Genomic DNA, 20,215 nt, shown 5'->3' with positions numbered 1-20,215 from the left:
AGTAGGCTTAACCACCTGGTTCACACAAAGCCGGTCTTAGCTTGATTGATTTCCTATTTGGTTCCTCCACGTTGCCCTCACCACCCACCCCTCCGCTCCTTCCCTGCTAGACCCACCTCTGTCATGTTTATTGCATCCTTTTGCTCGTAGGTGTTCCTACGCATTGAGTGTTTTGGTTGGGGCTGGATGGATCTTAAATTTAATCCACGGTACTGGGTGGTAGGTCTGGCTCTGTTTCTTACTATTGTCACTCTGATCCAGCCTTGTTGCTGCGGGCACAGCCTCGCCTGTTGCTTCCGGTGGCCTCAGAATCCTCCTCCCTGGACACTCAGGGGCACCTCCTCCTCCCCAGCGAGGGACACCAGGTTGCCTTCGACGCGCCGGCCATAGACAACACTGTGATGAGACCCTTTGCCCCCTAGTGGGCGAGTGTGAGAACTTCTTCAGCCTCTTCACCAAAAAGAGTGGAATTTCCGAGCTGTGAAATCTGGAGACGTTTAATTTAACTAAATTTTACCAAATTGCACTTGAACGCGGCTGCATTATCAGAGAAACAAAAGCGGTTCTGCTTCCTGATTCTTCCTGCCTCGCACCTGGACCTGAGGCTTTGGTGCTTAGAAGCTGGGGAATTCACAGCCTTTGTTTTCCTACCTTTGTTTTCCACCCGCTTCTGACAACTTCTTAGGGCAAGTAGTCCCTTGACTCGCTGCGTACATGCGGCAGGGTAATGGGGGGAGAAGCAAGGCCAGCAAGTTCTCATCTCAGTTCTTATCTCAAACGGCTCCGTGGCATTACCTAGGATTATAAATGCCTAATTCTGGGTCGGCGAGGGCCACAGGAAGTCGCGGCTAAGATTCAGGCGGGAGTAAAGGGAGAATTTCATCGGGGTGTGAGCGCCCCCTTATGGTCCAATTTCCCATTACACCTTATGTGATTCCCGCATCAACCCTCAGCTAATTGAATCACATCTAATCAATTCAAATGGTATGTATTGGGCACTATCTGTGTGCTAGACCGCGATGTCCAATTGAAATATAATGTGAGCCCCACATGTAATTTCAAAATTTCTGCTAGCCACGTTAAGAAAATAAAAAGCAGGTGACATTAATTATAATATTTTATTTAACTCATATCTAAAATGTTATAATTTCAACGTGCAACCAATATAAAAATTACTGAAACATTTTACTTTTTTGGTACTAAGCCTTGAAACGTTCTCAGAACAGCACATGTGAATTCGGACACTAAATTTTCATTAAAAAGGCTTGATCTCTATTTAGATTTTGTAACATTTACAGTTGAAGAAGCAGATTCACAAACTCAGGTTGTTCCAAGTGTGATTAAACGTTTCCCAATAACTGAATTGAGGATCCATTTTTTTAAATCTAAGCTTAAATTAATTATAATTAAATAAAATTAAAAGTTCAGTTTCTCGGGGCGCCTGGGTGGCACAGCGGTTAAGCGTCTGCCTTTGGCTCAGGGCGTGATCCCAGCGTTACGGGATCGAGCCCCACATCAGGCTCCTCTGCTATGAGCCTGCTTCTTCCTCTCCCACTCCCTCTGCTTGTGTTCCCTCTCTCACTGGCTGTCTCTATCTCTGTCAAATAAATAAATAAAATCTTTAAAAAAAAAAAAAAGTTCAGTTTCTCAGTCATACCACATTTCAAGGCCTCAAGAGCTGCATGTGACCAGTGGCGTACATACCGGACAACACGAACATTGGTTTACACCATTTCTCCCTTGGCATAAGGCAGGTATATTATTGGTTCCATTTTACAGAGGAGAAAATTGAGGCTCAGAAAGGGAAACTAGGGGCGCCTGGGTAGCGCAGTCGTTAAGCGTCTGCCTTCGGCTCAGGGCGTGATCCCGGCGTGATGGGATCGAGCCCCACATCAGGCTCCTCCACTGGGAGCCTGCTTCTTCCTCTCCCACTCCCCCTGCTTGTGTTCCCTCTCTCGCTGGCTGTCTCTATCTCTGTCAAATAAATAAATAAAATCTTTAAAAAAAAAAAAAGAAAGGGAAACTGACTTTTTTCATTTTTCTTTCACTCAACAAATATCTATTTAAACCTCTATCAAATACCAGTTTCCTTCCAAGGGGTTAGGGACATAGTGGTGAACAAAATACACGTAGTTCTTGGCCTCTAGGGGTTTACTGGATGATAGGAGAGAGAGACAAAAAGAAATATTAACAGTTGTGGGGTGCCTGTTCCTATGCTTTATAGGGGGTAATCTGAGAGGACTTCTCGAAGGAGGTGATATTAAAATGGAGGATTTAGGAGGCATTTGGGAAAGTCTGAGTAGGGTCGAACCAATCACACTGAAGTTAAATGCCCTGAGTGCGAATTTCACTGTTCTAGATACTCTGGATGCCTCCGATATGTGGAATCACACCGTATGTGTCTTTTTGTGACTGGCTTATTCCACTGAGCATAATGACCTCAAGGTCCGTCCATGTTGTAGCACGTGTCAGAATTTCCTTCCTTTTTGAGACTGAATAGGACCCCATTGTAGGTATATCCCACATTTTGTTTATCCATTCATTAGTTGATGGACACCAGGGTGGCTTCCACAGTATGGCTTTTTTTTTTTTTAAAGATTTTATTTATTTATTTGACAGGGAGAGAGACAGCCAGCGAGAGAGGGAACACAAGCAGGGGGAGTGGGAGAGGAAGAAGCAGGCTCATGGCGGAGGAGCCTGATATGGGGCTCGATCCCAGAACGCCGGGATCACGCCCTGAGCTGAAGGCAGACGCTTAACCGCTGTGCCACCCAGGCGCCCCCACAGTATGGCTTTTGCTAATAATGCTGCTGTGAACATGGGTGTACAAATACCTCTGAATTCTGCTTTCAGTTCTTTTGGGTATACACCCAGAAGCTGGATTTCTAGATCATGTGGTGATTTTTTTTTTTTAATTTTTTGAGGAACCTCCATCCTGTGTTCCATAGCGGCTATCCACACCTACCTCCCCACCAACAGTGCACAAGGGTTCCAGTTTCTCCACATCCTCACCCACACTTGTTCTTTTCCATTCTTCTGCTAAGTAGCCATCCTAACAAGGGTGAGGTGGTATCTCGTTGTGGTTTTGATTTGCATTTCCCTGTTGCTTAGTGACGTTATGCATCTTTTCATGCACTTACTGGCCATTCTGATATCTTCTTTGGAGAAATATCTGTTCAAGCCCTTTGCCTATTTTTAATAGAAACTGACTTTTTTTTTTTTTTTTTTTAATGCAGGCTCCACGCCCAGCACAGAGGCCAATGCAGGGCTTGAACTCATGACCCTGAGATCAAGACCTGAGCTGAGATCAAGTATGATACCTGGCCAACTGAGCCACCCAGGCGGCCCTAGAAATTAACATATAATTAATCTCTATATAATATTTTATACATATAGAGAGGAAAATCCAATGAATGCAAAGTGTTAACATGGCACCTTCAAGTGTTCACCATTCCCACAACTTCTCTCTAGCCTGGGAGATTTTCAAGATAAAAATACCCTATGAAAATAGAAATCCCCTGTGGATGCATGGAATTTGAGAAGTATCTACAGAGCACCTCGTAGGTGCCAGGCATTGGACCAGAGCAGAGAACCCAGCAAACAAGCCGCTGCTCTTGGGGTGCTAGCCCCCCAAGAAACTCTAGCATCTCAAATTGCTTATTTGCTCCCCAGGGCTCACTGCAGGTTGTCATTTTTAAAAAAGATTTCACTTATTTATTTATTTATTTATTTATTTGACAGAGACAGAGAGCACAAGCAGGGGGAGCAGCAGAGAGAGAGAGAGAGGGAGAAGCAGGCTCCCCACTGAGCAGGGAACCCTAAGTGGGGCTTGATCCCAAGACCCTGGGATCATGACCTGAGCAAAGGCAGACACCTACCCAACTGAGCCATGCAGGCGTCCCTGCAGGTTGTCGTTCTTATTTACTAATCTGTTTACTGGGTTTTACGTTTCTCCCCACACACACCTCCTTCCACCCCTGCTAGACCGAATCCCATGCGGCCAGCTTATTCAGTGGGTGCCCCACTGGTATTCGTTGAACAAATGAATGTAAAGTCCGTGTGAGCAGACTGTTTCCCTCAGCTCTATATGCGGGTGCTTAGAACAGGGCCTGGCACATTGTAGGTGCTCAGAAATTATTTGTTCAATTCATGAAGGTAAGTCCTGAAAACAGGGACCGCCTGTTTTTCTCCACTCTAGCCCTACCTCCTGGAACAGCACCGGGCACATAGTGGGTGCTCAATAAATACGCGTTGACTGAATGAATGTAAGACCCAGGCGGACAAGGCAGAGACTTCTGTTTTTCTAGACTCTCGCCGTAGCTTCTAGAACCGTGCCTGGCGCATAGTAGGTGCTCGGCAAACACGAGCCTTGGCACAGGGTTCCCCGCCTCCCTGACCCCGCCCTTCCCTGGGGGTGGGGCCGGCCAGCTTCCCTCTGTGACGTCACAAAGACCCTGCCATGCCTCTGGCCTCGGCCCTCTTGCTGCTGTTGGGCCTGAGCGCCCACGGAGGCGGGGGCTGCCTGCAGTGTGACCTGTCGGTGCGGAAGGCCCTGGGCCAGCTGCGCTTGGCCCTCATCCCCAAGCGCTTCCATCCGGAGCTGCTGCAGGCCCGTGCCCAGGCCGTGCTGGTGGGCATGGAGGGGCCTTTCTTCCGGGACTACGCTGTGAACGCGTTTGCGGGGAAAGTAGGTGCGTGCTCCAGAGGGGGGGTAGGGTTCCTGGCACTAGGGGGGGGGGGGGGACCTGGGGGGTAGCCCGAGGCTGGGGTGAGAGACGACGCTTTGGGGACTGCGTTCCCAAGAGGGGAGGGTGGGAGCATTCCTGGAGGAAGATGGGGGTGTCCCGTGGCTCTCTGAGGGACCCACTGGAATTTCCTCCCCTCTTGTCCCCAGGGATAGATCACCTGGAACATGTGGCGTCTTTTATCAAGAACCAAACAAGCCACTTAATGGTTAATTCTCTAAGAGGTAGGAGCTAAGAGGGAAAGCCTTTCCCAGCCCCCTTCTCTGTCCTCCCTTTTTCCTGTGTCCACCCTGCCTTCCCTTGATATGCAAAACAAAACACGGGGGTATAGCCTTTAGTGTGTGTCTGGCAGGGTTCTAAGTGTTTTACTCAAAAAAGTCTGGGGACAGTTCATCACTGTGGGCACTACTGTGATCTGCCCTTTACAGAGCGGGAGACTGAGGCTCAGAGGAGTTAGGTGACTTGTCCAAAGTACACAGCTCAGACATATTCCTAACCACCGCCCCTTGTGTCTCTTCTGGTTTTGTATTCTGCGGCCCCAGGGAGGTTAGAGTCATTTGAGAGCCTTATGACGTGACCCAGCAGAGGACAGTAGAGGGCCCTGTGGATGTTTAACTTCTTTGTGCCTCAGTTTCCTCATCTGTAAAATGGGAAACATAGCACTCACCTCATGGTCACTGAGACGCGTAAATGAGTTTGTGCACGTGCATTTAGAACAAAGCCAGGCAAACAGTAAGTGCTCAATAAGTGTTAGCTATTAAGATTATTATGCTGCATCTGGCCTCTGTGCCTAGAGCAGAGGTTGGCAAAATACAGCTGGGGGCCGAATCCTTTTGCCAGCCCCCTGTTTTTGTAAATAAAGTTTTATTAGAACAATAATAATTTCCATATTGTCTACAGTCGCTTTCGCTCTCCAAGGCAGAGCTGAATAGTTGTGACAATGACCATCTAGCCCTCAAAGCTGAAAATACTATCCGAACCTTAACAGATGAGGTTTAGAGCGGCAGGTCTCAACTCAGGCTGCATGTGTGAATCCCCTGGGGAGCTCTTAAAACATTCCAGAAGCCCAGGCAGCAGCCAAGTAAATCAGAATATCAGGCGTTGGGGCTGAACATCAGAATTTTAAAGCTCTAATTGAAAGCAGTCATTAAAGCTCTCACCTTTTAAAAAGGTGATTTTTGTTTTTGGGGAAAAAAAATTCAAATGGTTATAAAAGTGGCAAGAATAGTACAGTGAACACCTATATACCATTTGTCCACATGTTAACATTGCCTCATTTGTTCTGTGTGTGTGTGTGTGTGTGTGTGTGTGTGTGTGTGTGTGTACCCTTTAAGAGTTAGTGACACTTCTGGGGCACCTGAGTGGCTCAGTCGTTAAGCGTCTGCCTTCGGCTCAGGGCGTGATCCCAGCATTCTGGGATCGAGCCCCACATCAGGCTGAGCCTGATTCTTCTTCTCCCACTCCCCCTGCTTGTGTTTCCTCTCTCGCTGGCTGTCTCTCTCTCTGTCAAATAAATAAATAAAATCTTTAAAAAAAAAAAAAGAGTAGTGACACTTCAACCCTAATCTCTTCAATGGGCGATCTCCCAAGAGCAAGGAAGGGTATTTTCTTGCACAATGAGTGGAACTAGGAAATTTAATACAACTCCATACTATCTGATATCTAGTCCTCTAATTTCTCAATGGTCACAGTCGTGGCTTTCAGCACTACTTTCCTTCCAGTCCTTGATCTGCTCTGCAGTCATGCATTGCATTCATTTGTCTTTTACGACACTGATGTTTTTGAAGAGCCCAAGCTAATCATTTTACCAACTATTATTATATCATTTGGGGGTTGGTCATGTTGGTGCAGAGAACCCAAGTGGCTGACTTAGCTACTTGGTCTCCGGCCCCTCTGGAGGTCAACCTGCTACCACGTGGCCCAAGCCGTCCACCATGAATCACTGTAGCATACACTAGCTGGTGTGGCCCAAGGCCCCGTAAAGAAAGACACCTTTTTTTTTTTTTTTTGTAAACTCCATGCCCAATGTGGGGCTTGAACTCACCACCCCGAGAGTGAGTCACATGCTCTACCATCTGAGCCAGCCTGGCACCCCCAGAAAGACACTCTTCACAGGCAGGATCTCCAAGGACTTAGGAGCCAAATGGTTTTTCGGAATGTGCAGTGTTTGGACAACCCAGACCTGCTGAGTTAACCCTTTGCTGCACAATGTAAATGAGGACAAATACTATGGAGAAAATAACGCAGGGACCGGGGGGTAGGGGGTGCTAGGAATAAGGTGGGGGCTGCAGTATAAAGACAGGCAGCCAAAGGGATGTCACTGACAAGTCAGCGTGTGAGCAGACCTGAAGGGCAGGGGGAAGCCCCCGGAGGCAGCTGGGGTAGAAGGCTGCAGGCAGAAAGAACAGCTAGTGCAAATTCCTGAGATGGGCCTGTGTTTGGCATATTCGCAGAATCTCAAGGAAGCCAGGGAGGCTGGAGTGGAGAGAGGGAGAGATGTGGGCGATGAGGTCCTAGAGGTAAGGGGGCGGGGATGGGTAGATGGGGCAGAGCCTTCCAGGCCACGGTGAGGACTTTTGGCTTCTATTCTGGGTCACGTGGGAGGGCTCTGAGCAGATGAAGGGGGATACGGGTGAGCTTACTGCGTGTGGTTCTAAGAGCATCCCTCTGGCTGTGGAGGAGAGATTTGGGCAGGACATGGGGAAGCCTGGCGGACCAGCAAGAAGCTGCCACAGTGGCCCAGGCAGGAGATGATCATGGCTGGAACCAGGGTGGTAGCAGGGGAGGGGGTGAGAAATAATTGTATTCCTGGATCTATCTTGAATATTTTCTTTTAAAGATTGTATTTATTTGAGAGAGAACACGAGAGGTGGGGAGGGGCAGAGGCAGAGGGAGAAGCAGGCTCCCTGCTCAGCGGGGATGTAGGGCTGGATCCCAGGACCCTGAGATCATGATCCGAGCCGAAGGCAGATGCTTAACTGACTGAGCCAGCCAGGCGCCCTATCTTGAACAGAGAGGTTTCGTTCACATAACATGCATGTTGACAGACTGCATGCAGGATGTGAGAAAAAGGACTCAAAGCACCAAGGACTGTGCTGAACAATTAGAATAGGTACCTCCCACCTCTTCCTAAGGTGGAGAAGACTTGGGGGTTGGGAGTAGGCTTGGAGGAGTCTATCAAGGTTCGGAGTTGGGACTTACTGAGTATGAGAGGACCATCAGACATCCAAGTGGAGTTCCTAAGTGGGTATTTGACTATATCCATCTGGATTTCAGTGAGCGGTCTAGGCTAGGGACATCAACGTGGGAGGAACGGGTTTGCACAGAACAGCGCTGTCCGTGGAAATATGATGTGAGGCACAAGTAAAAGTCACGTGTAATTTTACATTCTCTAGGAGCCACGTGTTTAAAAAGATACACAGAAGCAGGTGAAATTAATTTTCATACATTTTATTTAGCCCGATACCCTAAATGACCATTTCGACATGCAAGCAACATAAAAATTATTGAGGTTTTTTTTACAGTTATTTTATTCATGCCATGTCTTCAAACTGCAGCATACATTTTAAACTAACAGCAGACCTCGATTCCGACTAGCCCATTTTGAGTACTCAACAGCCACGCGGGCTGGGGGCTGCCATATTGGACAGTGCAGATCTAGGTAATACACAAAGCCATGAAGCTGGATGAAGGAGTGAGTGTAGACAGAGAGGAGAGGACAGCAGGTCAGAGGAAAGGAAAGGAGAGGTGACCAAGTGCATTCTGCTACTTCCCAGATCAGAAAGCTGAGGCCAGTGGAAGGTGGTTTGTCCTGGGGCCCCACAGGGGATCAGATGCTATATGCAAGACCTCCCAGGCCACAAATTTGCTCAGTAGACCTGAGTGATACCCGATTTTGGTGAATGAAAAGGGGTTTCCTCATCTCTTTGAAGCTGCAGATGGGGTGGGCTTGCTGGGCGCCTCCCACCCCACAAGTATCTCTCTCTCTCTCTCTCTCTCTCTCTCTCTCCCCTCAGATGGGCCTCTGATGGATGAGCTGGTGGCTCTCAGGGAGAGAGTGATCAAGGAACTCAAGAAAGTTTTAAAATCGTATGAACTGAAAGGTGCAGCATCTCTCTCCACCAAGCCCCCACCTCCCCTTCCCCGTTAATCACTCCATCCCCTTCTCGCACTTTCTCTCCCAGACTCCTTGCTCACCTGCCCTGTGACTCAGCCTTCTCTGCCTCTCCCCGATATTCCCTGCTCTTGTTTCCAGGCTCACTTCTCCCTCCCCTGGTCCCTTCCCATTAAATTCTCAAATTGCTGTCCCGATTTAACTCACTTTGGCTCTTTTCTCTTGCAGCCTGCCACCACAAAATTTGCCGTGAGTTCTGGATTTATTTTCTGTCCCTCCCTTCTCTACCCTTCCGCACCTCTTTACCCTATCTCCCCCAAATCAAGCCCCACTATCGCCTACTCCATCTGGTGGTTCCCTTCCCCAAAGCTGTAGTATCTAGGGATATCTGATTTTTTAGGGCTCATGGAAGTGGTTGCAACCTGCAAAAAAGTATTTGGGGGGGATGTTAGTCAGGATGGGAGAGGCCAGGTCATAGTAACAAATAAACCCTTCTCAGTGGTTTAACAAAGGAAAGATTTATTTCTCACTTACCCAAATTCCATTGAGAGTTGAACTTTTCTTCTAAGTGGCACCCCGGGAATATAGGCTGCACTTGGGTTGCGGCTTCTACGCTAACCTCAGAAGGGAGAGAGAATAGGGAAAACTCCTATGGGAGCTTGTTTGTCCTGACCCAGGAATTGGCCGCATCCCTCTGCCCACTTTCCATTGGCCAGAACTCTGGTCATATGGTTGCAACCTACTGCAAAGGAGCCTGGGAAATGTAGTCTTTTTTTGTGTGTGGCAGGAAGCAGAGAAGATAGATGAGTGAGCCTCTAGCCACTGTATGTCATAGGGGGCTGCAAAACAGAAATATAGAAATGCAAGCATTCTGTTTGTGGACATTTAATCTACAAATCTACAAATGTCTACAAATCATTCAATCTACAAATCTAACATTTGTTTAATAAAATGTCTTCAAACAAATGTTGGTCAACTGGACAACTGCAACTCAATTCAACTCTTCAATGATTATATAAAATTTTTAATTTTGTTTTTAAGATTTTATTTTTAAGGGGCGCCTGGGTGGCTCAGTCGTTAAGCGTCTGCCTTCGGCTCAGGGCGTGATCCCCGCGTTCTGGGATCGAGCCCCACGTCAGGCTCTTCCGCTGGGAGCCTGCTTCTTCCTCTCCCACTCCCCCTGCTTGTGTTCCTTCTCTCGCTGGCTGCCTCTCTCTCTGTCAAATAAATAAATAAAATCTAAAAAAAAAAAAAAGATTTTATTTTTAAGTTATTGCTACACCCAGCACGGGGCTCAAACTTACGACCCCGAGATCAAGAGTCACATGCTCCACCGGCTGAGCCAGCCAGGCGCCCCTAAAAATTATTTTTAATAGGAATCAGTGCATTTTGCTCAGCTTGCTCTGCCGCACATGGGAACTCCAAATTCGGGAGGGCCAAGGGACTCCCCTCTCTTTCCCCTCTGCCTTCCTGCCCCTCGCCAGCCCTCTGATATCTGTCCTCATCGCCCTTCTCCCTTCCCTCCTTTCCAGGCTTGCTAAAAGAAGAAGTCTTAGACTGTTTACATTGCCAGAAGATCAGTCCCAAGTGTATCAAAAGAAAGCACTGTTTTGGTAAGCTCCTGGGGGTGAGGGAAGACAGGGACGCATGAGAGATGAAGACAGCCATGACCCAGCAGATAGGGGTTTTGAGTTCTCCCACATATAACCTTGAATCTTGCACTTACCACTTGCTTAAAGTATGCCCCAGATGTTGCTACCCCATTCTGAAATTCGCTTTCCCTCTACTGTTAAATGGGAAGACTCCTCTGTAACTTTAAAATGCCTCTAATACCAGAATGGCAGGTGCTAGAAAAACATTTTCTTTTTCACCAGTGCCATACTTGGGGAGTCCAGGAGGATCTGCTGAATTCATTCGCTCACTCACTCATTCATTCGAGATTTTTTTTTTAAGATTTTTAAATTTTTAAATGATCTCTACACCCAACGTGGGGCTCAGATGTACGACCCCAAGATCAAGAGTCACACGCTCCACTGACCACGCCAGCCAGGAGCCCCCAGAGATTTTTAAAATGTACATCCTTATAGCAGTGAGAATAGTGCAGTGAACCCCCATATATCCATCAAAATTGAATAGTCATGCTGTTCCTTCTCACACTGTTCCTCTCACTCCTTTATTTCAGTAAAGTCTTCAAGTTCACCTCCTCAAGGATGACTCTCTGATCACACTCACTAAAGTAGCATTTTCTATCAAATTACGTTGACAATGCACATTCCTCCACATTTGCTTTACTTATTTATTGCCATGGTGGTTTTTTTTTAAGTACTCTCTATACCGAAACTCACAACCGCAAGATCAAGAGTCACATGCTCTGGCAGCTGAGCCAGCCAGGCGCCCCATGGCCAGGGTATTTTAAAAGACATCAAGTATTGTGAGATTTCACCCATAAATAGTGTGTGTCTCTAAAAATAAGGACATTTCCTATGTAACCACAACGGCATTCTCACACCCAAAAAAACCTAGCAACAATGCTTCAATATCAAGTAATGCTAAGTCCTTTTGCAACTTCCCTAATGGTCCCCGGAATATCTTTCACAGCTGATTCGTTCAAACCAGGACCCAATGAAAAAGTCTTCTCATATAATTTCAACTGTAGGGTTTTTTTCCACTTTTTTTACTCTAGAAGAGTTTCTCATATCACTTCCTCCGCACCCCCCCACGACATTGGCTAGTTGCAAAGAGGGGATTTGTCCATTTGCTCCGTTAGAATAGTGGTCAACTACAACAGATATTTGGAGTACCCCATTATGCCCCCAAAGTGAGGATCAGCAGTACAGAAGACAAATGGCTCATATTGCCCACATTTTAATGGGGTGAAGGGTTAGCTCGGGCTTCTCAACCTTGGCAGTTCTGACAGTTGGGGCTGGATAGTCTTTGTTAAAAGGGCTGTCCTGTGTGTTGTAGGGTGGTTCAACAGCACCCCTAGCCTCTACCCCACTAAATGCCAGTAGTACTCCCCTCACCAAAGGCACGACAATTATTTCAGTCTCCAAACCTTTCCAAATGTCCCCTGGGGGACAAAATTGTCCCCAGCTGAGAACCACTGTCAGACAATTACAGGAACGGATAAATGGATTGATTCCAGATAGCAAGTGTGCCTTCATGAAAACAAAAGAGAAGCGTTGATAGAAAGTGCCTGGGGGAAAGGGAGGGGCGGGACCTCTCTGAAGAAGTGGTGTTTGAGATTCAGAGGAAGTGAGGGAGTAAGGAACAGTGTGAATGACAGAGGGAACAGTAAGCACAAGGATCCAACATGGTTGGGCAAGAGGGAGGCTAGTGTGGCCAGAGCCAAATGAATGTAGAAGGGCATAGTAGCTAGCTAGTCACATGGTGACCAGATTTTGCAGGGCCTGGTGGGCCGCGGTGAGGATTTAGGCTTTTATTCTGAATGAGAGGCGAGCTTAGGGAAGGCTCTGCGGGGAAGAGGCACTGGAGAGGGCTTAAGTGTTGACGGGCGCCGTCTGGTGGCCATGTGGGGAACTGTAGGGCGAGGAGAACCCCGGGAGAAGAGCTTTAATAGGGGGCTGGACCAGGTCGGTAGCCCAGGAGGTGGATGAGACTCCGGATGCATTCTGAAGGTGGAGCCAAGAGGCTCTGCTGACAGAATGAAAGAGTCAGGGGGAGGGGACCATTGGAAGATGCCGAATGGGACTCCCAAGGATCTTCACGGTCCCCAGCTAAGATGCAGGTTGACTTTCACCTTGTCCTGAGATTGTCAGAATTTTTCATCTCATGTTCATGGGCAGTCGAACGACCCACATCCTCCTCCCACCACCTATGTAGCACGGGGCTCTTCGCTGTCACTGGGATGTGCTTGTGTAGACTGTCAGTGCCCCGAGGGCAGAAATTGTGCCAGTGGGGTTCATGGAGGTATCCAGAGCACCTAACACAGTGCCCAGGACACAGAATTTGAGGAATGGCTGAATGCAGTCAGACCCCAGGGGAGGGCAGGGGACAGGTAGGGAGGAGGGAGAGAGAGGCTGAGGTTGCTGGGTGAGAAGGTGGGTGTGGGTGCCAGGCCAAGCAAGGGTGGTGGCTTGGAAGTCAGGGTTGTCTCCCCCACCCCCAACAGTTGATGGGCAGCCCCGCATGACCCTGCAGTACCAGAAGGAGGAGGAGAACCTGCAGAATGGTGGTGCTGTCATTTCCATTTTTCTGGCTGTTTTTGCCTTCGGGGTCATCGTGGCCTCGTGAGTCATCCCTGCCCTTTCCTGAGGCTTCCAAATGCCCCACTGGGCCCCACAAAAATGTCCCTGCCCTGTATCGGTCACTGTGTCATTTGGGAATCTCCTCCTCTCTCACTTTGTCTCTGCCTCTCCTCCTTTCTCTCCATCTCTTCTCTTCCCCGCCCCCATCTCTCTCTCTCTGTCCATCTCTCCTTCTCTCTCACCTCCTCTTCCTCTCACCCCTGGACCACCTTGTGTCTTTCCTGGGTCCGCAGCACTTCTGCCTCTCTGGGTCTCTTTCTCCATTAAAAAAAAAAAATTAAATACTATGTTTCATGCATGTGCTGGTATGACGACAGATGTCATCCGAGCTGAATTCATTATTATATATTCTTCTCCACCATCATCGTTGTATTAATTCATTCTCTTCTGCATTTCAAAGTGGTTAAAATGAAAACATTTCGGTGGGCCCCAAGCACTGAGCCCATGATGCAAGGGGAGAAGTGGACCTCGCCCTCTTCTCTGCCCTTCTGAGTGACTCTCCCACTCTGCCTGCCTGTCGCCCCCTCCAGCCCTTCTCCTCTTCCCTCTAGCCCCTTTTCTGTCAGTCTCTGCCTCCTCCACCTGCCCTTCACCCTCCTTTCCCAGGGCTTGGCAGTGAGTTAAATCAGCACTCATCACAATGAATGTCTGTTCCCACTGTGAGCTTGTTTGGCCCATGTCCCCTTCTCTCTCCCTCTCTCTGCCTCTCCCACTGGACTTTCTCCTCCCTCCCCTGTCCCAGTCCCAATCCTGCTGTCCCCTCCCTCCACCCCCCAGGTTGAATCCCTCCCACCTCCCCTCTCTTTCTCCAGCACCCACTGCTCTCTCCTCCTCCCCCATGTTTGAACCTCTCCCCCTTTCTTCGCTAGGTCTTCATTTCTGTCTTGAATCCTGTTTCTCTCGCCCTAAGCCTCTTTTTTTTTTTTTAAGATTTTATTTATTTATTCGACAGGATAGAGACAGCCAGCGAGAGAGGGAACACAAGCAGGGGGAGTGGGAGAGGAAGAAGCAGGCTCATAGTGGAGGAGCCTGATGTGGGGCTCGATCCCATAACGCCGGGATCACGCCCTGAGCCGAAGGCAGACGCTTAACCGCTGTGCCACCAAGGCGCCCCTCGCCCTAAGCCTCTTGCCCAATGTCTGTCTCGCCCCTCCTTCTCTCTGTCATCCTTGGCATTCCTTGGCTCGTGGCTTCCCTCCAATCTCTGCCCACCTAACCCCCATCTTCCGATGGCTTTTTCCTCTGCATCTATGTCTCTGATCACCCTCTCCCTTCTCCTGTGAGGACACCAGTCTTTGAATGTAGGGTCCATCCTAAATCCCAAATGATCTCATCTTACCTTAATTTAATTGCATCCGCAAAGACCCTATTTCCAAACAAGGTCACATTCGCAGGTCCTGGGGATTAGGATTTGGATATATCTCAGTGCCGGGGCGGGGGGGTGATTGGGAGGACACAATTCAGTTCAGCACGCCTGAATCTCTCTCTTCATCATTTCCTTCTCCTTCTGTCTTTCCCTTCTCCGCGAGTCTCTCACCCTACGTCTATGTCTGTCAGAGTCTCCTCCGGTCTTTCCCACTCTTTCTGTTTTCACATTTTACCCTCACTCCCAGTCTCACATTTTCTCTCCTCCTCGTTCATGTACCAACACTGATTGGCTGAGAACCCTGGAAATCTGCCCAGATACCCTTGATGTCACAGGCTGAACCAAATAAGGCTGATGATTGGAGGGAAGTTTGGCTGGGGGCTGGGGGGGGGGGAGGCATGGTTGGCCTGGAGGGGCCAGCCTGAAGTTCTGTTTGTAACCTCCAGGCTTTTTCTCTCTGACCAGGGCTATTATGTACAGGCAAAACCGAAAACTCCTGCTGCAGTAAGGCGGTGGTTTGGGGGTCTGTAAGGGGAAAGGAAAAGAAGTTTAATAAAGCCTATGACAAATTCCTCAATGTCTCTGTCAGTTTCTGGAGGACCCTCGTCCCAGTCAGTGTCCAGCTCTGGACTCCCAACTGGGTGCTGTTCAAGGGTTGGGACCAGGTCTCACTCATCCGTAGGTACCAATTACCCTACATCAAAGTAGAAGTGATTTGGCTCTTCAAGAGGAATAGACGACCTACAATGAGAGCTTGAGAGGACAACCATTCCTACTTTGGGGAGGAATGCATCCTCAAGGAGATGACACCATAGTGGGACCCTCAGGATGGTCTGGCAGAGGGCCAGCAGCAGTCAATGCAGAGAATACAGGTTCCCCTTCCTATCTGAACTAAATTTTCACCCTCTATGTTCCTCAATAGATTCAGATACATTTTCCTGTAAATCTTTTGCTGTCTGAACACTTACTTGCTAACCCAAAGTTGGAAGCAAATGAATTTGGATAACATAGTATCCTCTTGTTTCTGAACTTGCTAGCAGAATTCTTGCTATCTCATTTAGGATCTGGTTAATGAAGATCCTAAGTGGGAGGGATGGGCGTTGATAAGAAAGACCAGATTTAGCTGAAGATTCCGTGCCCAGCACAAGGCTTGGCCCACAGCAGGCTCTCAGTAAATACTTGTTGAATGAATGAGGATGGTTGGGGGGTGTTGGGGGGAAGGGGAGGAAGCCTGCAAAAACGGTACTGACCCATACACTGAGAACCTTTAAATGCCAGGGAAAGGAGCTTGGTGGTTTTCCCCAAGGTCTGGGATTGAAAACCTCAAATATTGATGGGTCCAGGAAGATAAAGTGAACTGCAGGTCGCATCCATGGGGGATAGAAAGTACTCAGCTCCATTCTATTGCGGTCACGGTGAAATAACCGCCCAGTGTTTTCAGATCTTAAGAGTTTTCAAGGGAACCCAGAAATTCAGATATTTAAAATATGAAATATCTCCAGAGGTAGTGTGGGCAACTAATTTTTTGAATACTTTGGACGAAACCAAGACACGTTTTGCTATCATTGTGAAGTGACAGAGAAACGTCTGCTTATATTTTTTATGCTAGAGATTATTGACAAATGAAGTTTTAAGTGTAGCTAGAGCCCCCTGGACACTCTAATTAACTACATTTCCCAGAATCCTCTCCCCCTACAACTGCGTTCGTTGCCATAGATACTACTGAGCCACTCTAGTTAAAGGTACAGGGACAAGCACTTGAAGAGCCCGACTCCAGCCTCCGTTGCCAAGATACCAGATTTGGCACATGCGCAGTAAGGAGCGCTTAGACTAGGGCCGTTTGGGAGAGTTGGAGCAGAGGTTCCAACCCAGAGGACTCTGGAAATGGTCGTTTCCAGGCTCCCCTACCCACCCCCCGCCCCCGCTCCCACGCAGGCGCCTTCTGTGGAGGCAACTGATGCTGTCGCCTTGGTGACGTCACTCCGGGCACGCATGACGTCACCCTCACCAAGCATGGAGCTGGGAGGCAAGGCTACCGCAGACGAGTCAAAATGCCCGACTTCACGATCACTTCTTAAGCTGGTGTCCTGACTCAAACCCACTCCGGGAAGGCTTGGGGGTCGTAAGCTGGTGGCCCTAAAATGCTTTTTGTTTAGGTAAGAGTGTTGTTTTGGTTTCTTAAACGTCTTCACGCTACAAGCTCAGCTACTCCCTTAACTTTCTGTCAATTTCCTGGGAGGTGCACAATAAACGGATAATTAAATTGTGCATAAATTATAGTGTGATGAGTGCTCCCGGAGAGCGCAGTCTGGGGCAGGAGAGACAGTTACCAAATAATTACAATACAGTTGTTATAATATCAGCGCTAGGTTCCGGTGGAACCCCGGGAGGGAGTTGAGTCGCCAACTCCAGCTGGGCTGGGCGGGTATAGGGGAAGCTTTCCTATTGGAATTGCTGTAAGAGCTCGTTGCAAGAAATGTAGTTTTCCAAGAGCAATAGAGAAAAAGAACGTTCCGGACAGAGGAAACAGCACGTACAAAGGTCAAGAGGTGGGAAGTATTAATAACTTTTAAAAAATAATATTTAATGCCAATAATAATGATAGCAAACAGAAGGTGGTGTTTTCTGTAACGTACTGTTGTAATGGCTTTATATCAATCTATTCAAATGTCATTTATTTATTAGGGTATTTATTATCTCCCCATGTACAATGAGGAAACAGGAGTATAGGGAGGTTAATGACTTTCAGTGAATAACTGGAATTAACCACCGTGCTGTGTGGCCCTTGCTACAGGGCGCTACCTGCAAAGCACTGTGCCAATTGTCTTCTATGGAACGTCAAATCCTATTGGAGCAGGGCCCTACCCTTTTGACCTCATTTAACTTAATTACTTCCCCAAATGCCGTATCTCCAAATAAAGTCACATTGGGGGTTAGGACTTCAACATATGAATTTTGGGGGAAACAAGTATTCAATCCATAGCACTCTTCCACATCCCACACTTGCATGCCAGCCAGAAAGAGCTACTCATATCTCTTTCTCCCCATCTAGGCTTCTGTATGCTCTGTTCCCTCTGCCTGGAACAGCCCACCTCATTCTCTGCCTTCGCTGGTCACGTCTATGTCTCTTAGTCCATTGGTTCTTATCTTTCAAGCTACAGCTAAGGTGAGACCTCCTCCGAAAGTCCTCCCTAATTGCCCAGAGTGGGTTGGAAGCCCTCCTCTGGGTTCATACGATGCCCTGGGCTTTCCCCATCAAGTACACATATCACACTAGGTCCTAACTGCCTGTAACCATGTCTTTATTATGTACCCTAATTCTAGCAGTAGTGATTGGTCCAAGGGGGTGGGCCCAAGACCCAAGAACGACCAATCAGGACCCTTCCCTGGGATTACAATATGAACTCAGTTGCGACCATGCTACTTACTTCAGCCAATGAGATGCAGATGAAAGTGACATATGTCACTGAGCTCCTTTAACTAGCATGGCTACCCAATGACGAAGGCATCACTCTCCCATTCTAGAGACAAGGACACCTAGAAGGAAGATCTAAGTAACCCATACAAGACCCATAGCTAGTCAAGGACAGTAGTAGGACTAATGTCCTTATGAAAAGAGGAAGAGACACCAGAGCGCTCTCTCTACATGCTCCTGTACCAAGGACAAACCATATGAGGATATATCGAGAAGATGGCCATCTACAAGCAAGGAAGGGGGCTCTCACCAGAAATCAACCATGCTGGCACTGGGATCTAGGACTTTCAGGCTCCAAAAGAAACAAGTTTCTATTGTTAAGTCATTCAGTCTATGGTATTTTGTTATGGCCACCTGGGCTGATTAAGATAGAGTGTCATCAAGTGAAGCAAGGCAGGCTCCAGGCACACGGGGCTTCAGGTACCAGGCTAAGGCCTGGACACTTCGCTGACGGCAGTGCCAAGCCTGAGGAAGGACTGGATCTGCTCTCGTGCAGAAAGACCATTCTGGGGGTCGGGGGGGTATCTGGGTGGTGCAGTCAGTTAAGCATCTGACTCCTTTTTAAAAAGATTTTATTTATTTATTTATTTATTTGCCAGAGAGAGAGAGAGAGGGAGAGCTCATGAGAATACAAGCAGGGGGAGTGGCAGGCGGAGGGAGAAGCAGGCTCCCCACCAAGCAAGGAGCCCGATGCAGGACTCGATCGCAGAACCCTGGGATCGTGACCTGAGCTGAAGGCAGACGCTTAATCGACTGAGCTGCCCAGGCATCCCTATGCGTCTGACTCTTGATTTTGGCTCAGGTGGTGATTTCATGGGTCATGAGATCGAATCCCACATTAGACTCTGCACTCAGCACAGAGTCTGCTTAGGACTTTCTCCCCCTCTCCCTCTACCCTTTCCCCATGCTCATGTGTGCTCTCCCTCTCTCTCTAAAATAAATAAATAAATAAACAAACAAACAAACAAACAAACAAATAAATAAATAAATAAATAAATCTATCTATCTTTTTTTAAAAAAGAAAGAAAGAAAGACCCTCTGGAGTGTGTGGGGGACAGACTGAAGAGGAGATACTAGGGGCCAGGAGGTTTGAGATGAGATTGCAGTGAAGGCCTAGGGAGAGGACAAGGCTTGAGCCAGGGCCAAGTTCATAGGCATGGAGAGGGCAACAGAGCTGGGGAGCCTGCCAGTGAGAAGAGGGGCTTCCGTGGACCTGCTGCCACTGGTTGGATCTTTGAGCCTTGGGGCTGCCAAGGTCTCCCTGGGGCTGTTGGTTACATCTTCACAGGGTGGTTGTATGAGTTAAATCTAAGTAGGCTAATAAAGCTCACCGCATGTTGTCACTAAGTGACAGCTGATCTTATTTCATGTTGACAACGGTTCATCTAGCTTTTACTCATGTGTATACATATATTTTACATCTTCATAAACATGAAAGATACATAACTTTGCGATTTTTCTTCTTTCAACCTTCATTCACAAGTATTTCCCCATGTTATCCTGTGCTGATCATTATTATTTCAGGCTCAATAACGTTTCACAGGCAGGGTGTACCATCATTTATCTGAGTCCATATAGCTGAAAATAACTTTTTATTATTTGGTTTCTGATTGGAGATGACCCCCGTCAAGCGACAATTCAGGGACCTGGGCTCCTTCCATTTTCAGCATAGGACTTCCAGGGTCACAGTTTTCATCTACATCTGCAGAAGGGAATAGACTGTGAAAGGTGACAAGGGAGAGGTTTCAATGGGCCAGGTCTGGGCTTGGCATGCATGTTCACTCTCTTTTTTATTGTCCAGAACTTAGTCACATGGCCACCCCAGGTTGCAAGGGAGGCTGGGAAATGTAGTCTAGCTGTGTGCACAGAAAGTAGGGGAAAGGCTTTGAAGAAGAGCTATCTGCCACACATTATCCCAATGAGAGGTTACAGAGAAGAAAACCTAGGTACAGAGTGGACGAGAACTGCCCCAGATCACAAAGAGATTACAATTTATGGGGCAAAATATGGCACTGAAATCCAAATAACCCCTTTTGTCATTAGATTTTTCGTCACTCTTGTTTGAAAAGAGAAAACCTATGGGATTTTATTAATCTTGTACCCAGTAATTTTACATAATTATCTTATGGTTTATCTTAGTGTTTCATTTGATTCTCTGATTTCCAAGATAGCAATCATATTTAAAGAAGGATGAAAACCCAGACTTCTGTGTTCCAATGATACCTTTTCTTTCTCTTGTCTAACTGC

General features: G+C 47.7%; 1 protein-coding gene across 2 annotated transcripts; it reads left to right on the top strand.

The window, feature by feature from the left end:
- The first annotated feature begins 4,459 nt into the window (after window positions 1-4,459).
- IZUMO2 (IZUMO family member 2) lies at window positions 4,460-15,001 on the top strand. 2 transcript variants are annotated; one of them, XM_045775067.2, is made up of 7 exons: window positions 4,460-4,691; window positions 4,895-4,969; window positions 8,762-8,848; window positions 9,088-9,108; window positions 10,392-10,472; window positions 12,992-13,109; window positions 14,959-15,001. In XM_045775067.2, the coding sequence occupies exons 1-7, from the start codon at window positions 4,460-4,462 to the stop codon at window positions 14,999-15,001; spliced, it is 657 nt and encodes a 218-aa protein (XP_045631023.2). The 2 variants fall into 2 exon arrangements, with proteins under 2 accessions (XP_045631023.2, XP_087727364.1); XM_087871238.1 differs by lacking the exons at window positions 8,762-8,848; window positions 9,088-9,108.
- Window positions 15,002-20,215: the final 5,214 nt, after the last annotated feature.

Source organism: Ursus americanus, chromosome 21, assembly GCF_024610735.1.
Source record: "Ursus americanus isolate L20-20 chromosome 21, mUrsAme1.1.p, whole genome shotgun sequence".
In the NCBI taxonomy this organism is placed as follows: domain Eukaryota; kingdom Metazoa; phylum Chordata; class Mammalia; order Carnivora; family Ursidae; genus Ursus; species Ursus americanus.
Note: the sequence above shows the minus strand (reverse complement) of the source record. Positions and strands in the feature narration are given on the sequence as shown.